The following is a 10,442-nucleotide window of genomic DNA, read 5'->3' on the forward strand; positions in this document are numbered from 1 at the left end:
ATCCAGGAAGTGTGTGCTAAGTGGTGAAGAATAGAGTGTGGATATTGACAGGGGTTATCTGAGGCCAGGCAGATCGTAAGCTGAAAGAAGAAAGTGCGTGTTATATAATATGCTGTCCATTGAGGAGGCCCATATTTTGGTTTGAAATAAATATTTGACTTTTTGCTGAATTGAAGGAGTGTAGGTTTATTGACTCATGAACACAGTACATTCAGTGTTATCGGAAAACCATAAAGATCATACTGTATTTGGAAATGATGTGTGTAGAATCAGTCCAACAATCTGCTTCATCAAAATTGTCAATCTTGTTAATCTCTTAACTAACTGTCCAGAAGAAGATCCAGAGGGAGAGATAATAAAGTCACTTCACACACAATGTTTACAGTTTTGACCACTCCCTGTAATCCCTATATATATTTCCTGGAATTCCATTTATTGCAGCGCCATATTTATAGGAGTATCCTCAGTGCATATGTTTATGTACACATTAGCAACAGGGAACGCCATCTCACTCCCACTGGTAATGAGTCATGTCAGACAGAGGAGAGCCCCAGATGCTATCTCTCACTGGTGGTGTGCTGGGCATACCCATCCACACTTACACACATACTGTGAGTCACGAGGCAGACTACATGAGCATGAGGGGGAAAAGACCCACATTACAACAATTTGTTTGCGTTTCTGATTGCCAAGGCAATGAGAAGCTGAGTTTACAGGGAAACATCCCATTTTGGAAAAAACTCCAAAATACCTTATTCATACTCTACTGTACTATAGACACAAACGTTATCAAATTCAGGAAATGCCTGACAAAGACATATTGCTTGGCTAAAACTTCTACCAAAAAGCTGAGACAATCTATAACATAATCAAATCATACATAATAAAGGTTTAAATTAAGCTGTGTAAACATGTGTGCAATCCATTGCCAAGCTTGTCCAACATTTCACTCAAATATGTTCCTATTTAATTTATCAAAATAAAAAAAATCTATGTTGGATATACCTCTGTTATATGTAAATTCTATATTAACTGAGCAAGCAGCAGCATCCAAATGGATTTCCAAAGTACAGCGCTATGTAATTTGCAATAACAGCAATAAAAGCTGAAAACAGCTTCAGACAGAAGGGGAAAAACCATCGAAAGCAGATAGCTGCTTTTAGTTACCACGACAGCCAAACACTGTTCAGTCAGGTCACTACACACACTACCGAAAGTTAGTAACTAAGGCAACCCATGCGCTATTACGCATGGAGCATCTATATTGGGAATCCAGGCTGTGGAACAGAGAGTTACTCCATGACGCAGCGACGCACGCAGGGCGTTGCTCTTCCATAATGAGACACTTTATAACAGAACGTCAGCCCTGGCATCAATCTAGTCTGAGAGCCACTTTTAGCACTGAGGGACTACCGCTGTTGGACTCGTTTTGGAAAACTTGATTTTGCTTCTTGCAAGCCTGAACCTTATTTTGTGGAAATACAAGCTCCCCGCTCTAAGTAAGTGGACTTTGGTCTCTTCTAAACTTGCCTATTCAGCTGCAACAGAGTCTGTCCTGGCGGATTAAAGACGGAAACACGCTTTTCCCTGCAAAACCCGCGCCCCTTTGACTGCACAGACTGAGGGCTGAGCTGTCATCGCAAAAACCCTGTCAATAAGCTTTATTTGGTCGCTATAAGAAATTATTATATCCGATATATAAATATAAATTATATGCAATTTTACTTTGCGATTTCTTTTGATTCGTTCTTAGATTGTTTTTAAATATCACGTAGATTACAGATCAACTGTCATTACTCAAATAGACACGAGCAGGCAATTTAAAACAATTTTAAAAGTACAGAATGACGAGCAAAAATTAGTAAAATTTGAAAAGAGACTTTTCAAAAGGCTTTTCAGGACCATTTGGCTTTGTTTGAGTAAATAGCCTAAAAAAGAGATGGAGTCCTTTAGATCAGCTTCCAACTTGCTGTTGAACTGTGTTTCCCCACATGTAGAATATAATGACTATCTCTTAAATGCGCTGTTATTATTGTTAACGTACCCTGCATCTGACAGAGACTGTTCCAAAAGAGTTTTCTGCAGCGACACACCCATGTCCCACCAATCTGACACACACACACACATACTGACAGAGAGCGTCTCCTCTTCTCATTACTGTCCAGATCGTCTGAAAAGATGCTGCTCCTACTACTGGGAATCATCCTCCTGCACATCGCTGGTCTGGTTCTCTTGTTTGTGTCGACAATAGTCAGCGTAAGTAAAACTGTCATTATGTTTTGGGGTTTTTTTTGGCTTTGTTCAGATGCCAATTTAAGGATTAAATTGTATATAAAAATTGACTAAACCCCACAATTGAAGCTTACAGGCATCTAATGTATGTTTTCTCTCTATAATTTCAATTAAACCTGATTACTAAAGACTTCATAATTGTGTCTTAGGAATTTAAATGTGCCAATGAAAGTTTTTTCCATTTGGTGTTGCTCTTCACACATTACTGAACAGATTGTATGTTGTTGACACCAGGTATGGACATCAGGTGAAACTAGCACCTCAGACCTCTGGATAAACTGCTCTACTGCCAATGGAGGATACCACTGTGAACCAGCATCATCTGGAGGTCAGACTGCAGACCACTTAACTATATAGCATTAATACAACTTCAACAACTTATTTAATATGTATTTTCAACACACCAGCTAGTACCGGACATTTAATGCTCTGCTGTTAAACTGTGATACATTATGGATTTCTTCCCTGATAAGTGTTTTGGGCAAAATGTTCTCAACTAAAAAGCCTGATAGAATTGAAACAAGTTTAAACCATCCACCTTGATATTATTGGGGGACTTAATCTTTGGAAAATTACTTGCTGTAATCCAACATTTAGCATGTTGATGATGTGGGTGTGTCACGGCTCCTCTGGGACTCTGGTGCCATCTAGGGCAGAGAATGTGGCAGTGTCGTTTTGAAGCGCTAGCTGATAGGCTGCCGCCGTATAAATAGTCGTGGTGTGATGTCCATATTCAGGTTTCGTGTTGGGAGTCCATAGTGACAGGAGTTAGAGAGTTGTGGATCAGGGTGGGGCTGCAGAGGGTATTTAAAGTTTAAGATCTATGTGTGTGTGTCTGCCTGCCTGTGTTTGAAAGCAGGGAGACCTTGGGCTACCTCATGCAGAACATAGCATGCTGATGGTGGGTCACGCCCAGTGTCAGATCATAGTGTCCAGTGATAGTCTGCAGGGATCATTAGGACAATTTAAGACAGCAGCTGCAAGTTTAGGGATTTATTTAGACAGTCAGCCACCTCCACATGTTTGAATTAGATAAGATAAAGAGGAGTATGGATATGTAGATTCCACAATTTTTGAAGACCCCTTCCTAATAACATTTCCATTGTCAGGAAATTAATGATTTAGCAACCAGTAAATGTAAGATTACTGTTGAGTAGCTGCATGTTTTGCTACTAAATGTGCCGTCACAGTGGTGCAGAAGGTGCTGGCTGAAGCGGAGTGATGTCATTTGTCTAGAATGAGCTGTGCTCAGCCTGTGTGTGTTTTGTCAGGGCAGCAGCGCCTGTATACTCTGCCAGGTAGTTTGATGGTGCAGCCAGTTTGTTTGACTTGCTTTCATTAGTCTACTGACGCACAGTGTTTATTTAAGAAGGCGTGCATGCTCGGGTCTGTGCTTTGGCTTAGGGAGATGGAAGATAGTGGTCTACTCTCACGTGGGGGCCAAGCCAGCATTCAATAGGGCATTTTGAAGCTTTGCTGAGCAGTCAAGTTCCTTCTGAAGTGAGTCATAATCATGGTCATGATAGTTATTTTTGGGACATTTCTGGAACTTCTGAGTTTCCCCTTTTTATTGCCTAAGTTACAAAAATATTGCCTGCATTTAAATTTGATGACGCCCAAGTGAGCAATATCTCATGTCACAGTTATCACATGCTGAGCTTCAGTTAAACATCACATCCTGACAGCCAGGAAAATTACTTCATAGAATTTACTCGCTCTAAAATTAGCTTTTTAGGAAGAATGTCTTCTTCCCCAACTCAAGGCCTACAATGCATAAACATTGTGAAGTAAATACTACATCCGTTTTATTTCTGTTGTGCACTAGCACAGTGGGGTGTAGAGCCTCAGTACAGAAGGCAGAAAGACACCAAAGATCAGCAGTTATTTTCCTGTTTGGTCTTCAGTAGAAGCTGTACATTTATGCATTGGAAATACCACAATCATAAACCACAGCATTCATGTAAATATTTAAATGTGAGTCATACTTGCTTATCAGTGATATTCTGAGCCCTGAACCCCGCCTCATGCTAGGAAATGCCCCATGTCACAGTTTCCTACTACTAGTCAGTGAAGGAAGGAAGGAGGACAACATTTGTTTATCAGAAAGCAGTGAGGTATTGTCTGTATTTATAGGTGAGCACTATTCATAGGAGGGGGATGGAACATTTCACCCATTTCTCAACGTTATCACACAGTATTATGTAACATCTGTTAACAGGATCATTATAGTGGATTCTAATTGCGGCTCTGGTGCAGTATTGTGCTGGCGGCATTTTGTGGATGGAGATTTACCGTGTGTCATGTTTCCTCCCATATATCATGAACCAATGATCATTAAGACATACTGTGGCGCTGTCATTGTAGGCAACCTGACTCCAAAATGGCAAACCTGTGCAATCATTCAAGATACTGTTTCCCTTCAAATCTATAACAGAGATATTTCAGTGTTTCTACAGGAAAACTGTATAATTCTCTGTAAATGTCTTCAGACAAAATACGATACGGGGCTATGAAGTGTTTTTATTTTAGCCTCCAGTGTTGTGTTGTGGTTAGTGAAAGTCGTAACATCACACAAAGTAAGCTGTCTTACTTAATTAATCATCCTTTTCGTTCACAAGTATGAATAGTAATAATTTATGCATCATGCCCTTTCCACAGTGTTATAAGTGCTCCCCATTAAACTGCTACATTCCTTTGATTTACATAATGCAACAGAATCAACAAACCACAGATAGCTGAGAATGTTGAAAGAAACACGTCAGAGATTTGAATGTCAGAGTTTGGCAGTGGCATGGATACAGATGGAGTCCACTTTTATAGACTTATCTGAAATATTTGCTGATACTAGGATAGGGCAGAAGCATATGAGTGGACTGGGATGTCACAAAAACACGAGAGTAACAGCAGGTACAGCGAGAGAGTTGGATAGGCATAGAGAGAGGGAGAGTGTGCTCTTTGGAAAACTGAGAAGCTAAGGACGTGGCATGGATAACCCTCAGACAAGAAATAGACCATATTTGGAAATCCTGGGATTTCTGGCATGGTGGCACGATTGAAGCACAGACACAAAAACACAACCAGACACGCCGATGGATAGCACAGATAGATGGTCTTCCCTGTCAATACAGTTGTCTAATGAGTTAATGTGTTCGAGCAGCCTGGCCTTGGAGGACTAGCAGTAACAATCAATGCGGTACATTTAGTCAGTTGTCCAGCTGCAAGGAGCGTGCAGAGCTTTTAGGAACAAGATACCTAGGTTTAATTGTTATGGATCCATTACACATTCCCAGAAATAAAAATGGCCAGGGCTAGCTCATTATGTTCTCTTTGAGGGGTTGCTTAAATTCAGCAGAGACAAGACCAGTGAAAGTACTTTGGCATTTGTTTTTTCATTTGTCTCCACTTACCTTTTTATACAATCAGCAAGTCAATGTTATATATAAATTATGCATTGGATAATGATGATAATACAAGTTTAATAATTATAATGAACCATCTTGTTTTCAAGGTAGTCCTAAAAAAATAATGATGATTGTGGGTCTGTTACTAACAACACTCTTTTTCTTCTCCCTCCTCCCCCTACAGTGTGGATTCAAGCGGTCCAGGCTCTCATGATTCTATCCATCATCTTCAGCTGCCTGTCTCTCTTCCTCTTCTTCTGCCAGCTCTTCACTTTGCAGAAGGGTGGACGCTTCTTCCTCACTGGAACCTTCCAGATCCTTGCCAGTGAGTTCAATCCCCCTTGACACTTCCTCACAAATCCATCGACAACACAACTGAGATCACATTAACAATAGATAAATCAAATAGACAATACTCTGGTATATTTTTGACTAGTATCAACACAAAACAAGTAAAAATTTTATTGGATCCAGTATCCACTAGTTTAGGAGTGCATTTTCATCCGTCTGTAGTTTTTCGTTGATCAGATTTTCCCTCTCCTAGTTACATCTTCAAATTGCTTGCATTGCAATTGAAAATCGTATAAAACAGAGAAAGGCAGCCAAACCTTAAGTTATTTCCTTGACATACAATCACTTGCTAATCAGCTTAAGACTAATGTTTTCAGCACAACTCTGATGTGCTCAATTAGTTCAGTAACACATGTTGTCTAAAACACAAGCTGTCTAAAAATACACTGCTCACAAAAATCCAACACAGACAAACCAATAGCAGATGCTCACACTTTATCTTCTGTTGTAGATAATCAAATTAAGAGAGTCTGAGCCTGTTATTAATGGTTTAATGCTCAGCTTGTCTATTGTACTTCATGCCCTTTGGCCAGAGAGCAGCTCTATTGCCAGTCCATTGTGGGCTCTCTTGGCAGCCCTTTCCAACATCCCAGGTATGCTCTCTGTACTGTGCCAGCGCATTGCCTGGAACCCAGGTGCCCACTCAGCCAAACAGGAATGACACTGGGCATGCTGCCAGCAGCGCAAGTTAAAATGTCAGGAAGGCTGGCAGTGCGGGGGTCTGAAAGCAGATTATGCCATGTCGGACCATGGAGGTGGGCGGAGCAGGAGAGGCTTGCAAAGGCTGGATTGCGGTTCAATAAGCATGAAACACAGTGATGTAATGTGGAAGCCTGTCTTCTGGGAAACACTGACCTGCTCGACATGGTTCAGCCCAGGCCACAAGAGCACAATACTGCAGAGAAACATGATCTGATGATTGAACAAGATGATGGCAGCATTATTCAATGCTCACTTTTTCCTCCCTGCAGGTTTGTTTGTGATGAGCGGAGCCATCATCTACACAGTGATGAGTCCGGATTGGGTGCCGGAGACAGTCTTCTTCGGCTACTCCTACATCCTGGCGTGGGTGGCCTTCCCTTTGGCGCTGATCAGCGGACTCATCTATGTCATCTTGAGGAAGCGAGAATGAGCCATCACTCCATCCCAGTGTTCCCAGTAACCCCCTGTCCAAATGCAAGTGTCATCAGTGCTCCTCTGAAGTTTAAGTTCTGATGCCTGAGTACCAATGGCCACTGGAGCCACCGGCCAATACATCCAGATCACAGCAAGGGGGGGTAATACCAAACATCAACATGTAAACCAACACAAAAACAACCAATACTGTCTCAGTTAAAAGATGTATATAGTATCTATGGTTTAAAACCTATTTATAACACTTTTTACATATATGTACATAGTTTTGTGTTGCTCTGTCAACAGATGAGCTTGTTTCAGCTGATTAAGTGCCTTGTTTGTTTGTTTGTAATGAAGAAATAATTAGATGCTATTTTGTTGTGTATGTACGTATTTTTGTTGCCTTTTTCTGTTTTGCTAATTGCCAAAGAATTAGTAAAAAAGTTTCTTGAAGTATATTAACCAAACTGCATGTATAGAAATAGAAAGGTTAGATGAAGAAGATTTTTTGGATGGGCTTGCTTCACAAAAAGAGTGGTAACATCCATGGACGTAGCATAGCCATGAAATATAGATTTGGTCTTTTTCTAATTGTGAATTTGCAAGTTTCAGTGTTTTTAATTTCAGAATTTTTCTATTTCTTATTTTCAACAAAAGATGGTGCTATGTATTTATCATTCCTATTACTGAAAGCAACAGAGTTACTTTGTTAATGTTTAGAGTCAAACATCTTGCCATGAATTTAAGTGAGAATCAGACAGAGGTACACTTGTACATACAGTGCCTGACTGCTTCTATAGGGAACACAGCCTATTTCACATTGCAGTGTCAGATTTTTTTCATCAGCTACTGTAAAACAAAATAATAATAATTGAGTTTGGGGTGGTGTATCAAGTCACTTGGAATGTCAGTATTATTCTGTGAGCTTGTGAGGAGTTGGATCACAGTGAAATTACTTTATATAAGCTTTATATTCGGTCTGTTTGCTTTACTTTTCCCTCATTCTGATGTTTGTGTTCACCTGGTGTGTATGGCCGATAAAGTCTCAAGAAGCCAAATTGCCTATTTAGTAGAATACCATAAAACAAATTAAAACAATGGGGCATAATAGCCTAAGAAAATAAATATACATCTAATGTTATTAGAAACAATTGTCACAGAGTTGAAGCCATATAAGAAAATACCAGATTGTAGGAAAAACATATTTAATATTAACTCTATATGTGAGGAAAAGGACAGAGAGGTTTGCAGTGATGATTCAAACGTCTGTTTCACATACTTGAAGTTTTACATGCTGCAGTCTCTGCCCACTGGCGCCTAGATGGTTTTTTCTTCTACTATATAAAACACTGTTTATATGTTGTGCATAACAGATGTTTATGTTGATGTTGCTCTAGCCTAAAACATTCACTTACTCAATAAAACTACTCTCACATTATCTAATACTGTGTATTCCACTGATACAAGGGACTGGATTCATGCTAACACTTAATGCATGTTGAGCTAGAAACTACATAAAGCAGAATTTCAAGTAATTTCCTAGGCTGGTTATGCTGTCTGCCTGTAAACTCTGAAACACACTGCTGTGCTACAAAAGCCTAATGTGGAAAAACTGCCAGTAAATGGGAATATACATTAAAATTATGAAAAAAGCTAATTCTGAAACATTTGTGGTGATGAATCTGTTATGACTGACAGTACCTGCCTGTTCATATGCTATGAGGTGCGTGACATCAACTGAAACGCAGAGTGCAGCATGTAAATTCCTGTGTACAGTCTAGTCAAACAACTCTACCTTACAGTGATCATTCTCCGGTGGATTAAATAAGCTGCCTTGTGCATGTGGTTGCAAATACTGTGACTTGTGTTGCACACACTGGGGCAAAGGCACGGCAGGTTGCACCCAATGCCAGTTATTCAAAACATGCAGCTAGTGTTTCAGTGTCAACATTGTCTCTCATAGCATCAGAAATTAGAGGACTTGGACGTGTCTTGTACACTGTAAGCAAGGGTCTGTCCTCCAACTGACATCTCCTGTGAGATACTGTAGCCTTCCAAAATAGAGCTATGTTGTGGTGGATTAAAGTATTTAATTCTGAGCTTACACTACGTAGTCTGCTGTAGTTTTTCACATGATGTTCATTATTGGGTTCAGTTAGAAGAGATTGCCTCTAATGACAACTGCCCTTTCATTTTGTGTAAAACGACAATAAGTTCAATTGTCCATGCCATGTTTACACCTAAACTTCCAAATGCTCAAGATACTACCAAAGCTATTTGAGTTTAATCATTAAAGGATGTTTCTTACCACCACGATGGAGCTTGTTGTGTCTTTCTATAACACTACACATGTTTACAGCATTTCCACTCCATTTTTGGAGAGGCAAAACCTTCTTGTGTCAATGAGAATCAGCTGTCATGCAACCTGTGCTCACAGATTATGGCTCGTGGTTTGTGATGATATCTATTCCTTTAAAAGACAATAGTCAGTCCACAACCAGCACTTCTGCACTGAGCTGATGAGTGGCATCTAAATCTCCAGCAATGAAAGAGTACTCTCAGAAGGAGGATTCTTATTGCAGGCCTGAGAGGTCACAGCCTCCCACTGCCTCCCCCCCAACATACCAGCACAGGGTGAAATGGGGACACTGCATTGTGGTCTGTGTGTAGTTTCGAGAGTCTGAGAAAATCTCTGTGAGCTTATCATTGTTATTCCTGATGGAACCATTTCTGTATTTTTCTGGGTATATGCCTATATTTCCATCCATAAAATCTTTACATACTTTTAGGTTTGACAGGTAGTTTAACATGTCCTGTCCATGTACCACCATCTGGTGGATGTTTTTAGTAACAGCAAAAAAAGAATCATATATATGGCTAAATTAGCAAACACTGCCTCTATGTGGTAACATATCAGCACTACAGTTAATCTACCATCTACTGTGATATTCCGGAGGGAGTGAGGAAACCCTCAATGTGTCTCTTGGATTTAGCAGATCATTTTTTCTTATTAAAATGTGTTAAATCTCATTCATTTATTTATGACCATTAAGCCTAGTCTAGAACTCAGCTTCTTCATGAGGGTGGATACCCTCTGTTATTAGTATGCATGCATGTGATAGAGAGAGGTAATTTCTCTTACTTGTCTACTCTCTATTACCCTTCAGTCAATCTAATGAATGCTCTTCCTCCAGAGCCATTATAAAGGCCTTTACGGCATAACATATCATTAGAGGAAAAGGCAGAAGACAAAGGAGTCTTCTACATTTTATAAATGATTTG

At 39.9% G+C, this 10,442-nt stretch overlaps 1 protein-coding gene across 1 annotated transcript; it reads left to right on the forward strand.

Moving 5' to 3' along the window:
• The first annotated feature begins 1,343 nt into the window (after positions 1 to 1,343).
• On the forward strand, positions 1,344 to 9,476 carry pmp22b (peripheral myelin protein 22b). Its single transcript, XM_038735873.1, has 5 exons — positions 1,344 to 1,499; positions 2,166 to 2,256; positions 2,527 to 2,620; positions 5,878 to 6,018; positions 7,016 to 9,476. Exons 2-5 carry the CDS (start codon positions 2,179 to 2,181, stop codon positions 7,174 to 7,176), a joined length of 474 nt encoding a protein of 157 aa, XP_038591801.1. The 5' UTR covers positions 1,344 to 1,499; positions 2,166 to 2,178; the 3' UTR covers positions 7,177 to 9,476.
• Positions 9,477 to 10,442: the final 966 nt, after the last annotated feature.

This window comes from Micropterus salmoides, unplaced genomic scaffold (genome assembly GCF_014851395.1).
Source record: "Micropterus salmoides isolate LMB-PRFRI ecotype aquatic unplaced genomic scaffold, ASM1485139v1 Ms_hic_scaffold_21, whole genome shotgun sequence".
Lineage (NCBI taxonomy): Eukaryota > Metazoa > Chordata > Actinopteri > Centrarchiformes > Centrarchidae > Micropterus > Micropterus salmoides.

Excerpts from the sequence above, each read along its gene's own strand:
- pmp22b (XM_038735873.1), top strand. The coding sequence starts at position 2,179 with ATGCTGCTCCTACTACTGGGAATCATCCTCCTGCACATCGCTGGTCTG. Across the intron at positions 2,257-2,526 it reads TTGTGTCGACAATAGTCAGC|GTATGGACATCAGGTGAAAC; the intron begins GTAAGTAAAACT and ends TGTTGACACCAG. Across the intron at positions 2,621-5,877 it reads TGAACCAGCATCATCTGGAG|TGTGGATTCAAGCGGTCCAG; the intron begins GTCAGACTGCAG and ends CTCCCCCTACAG.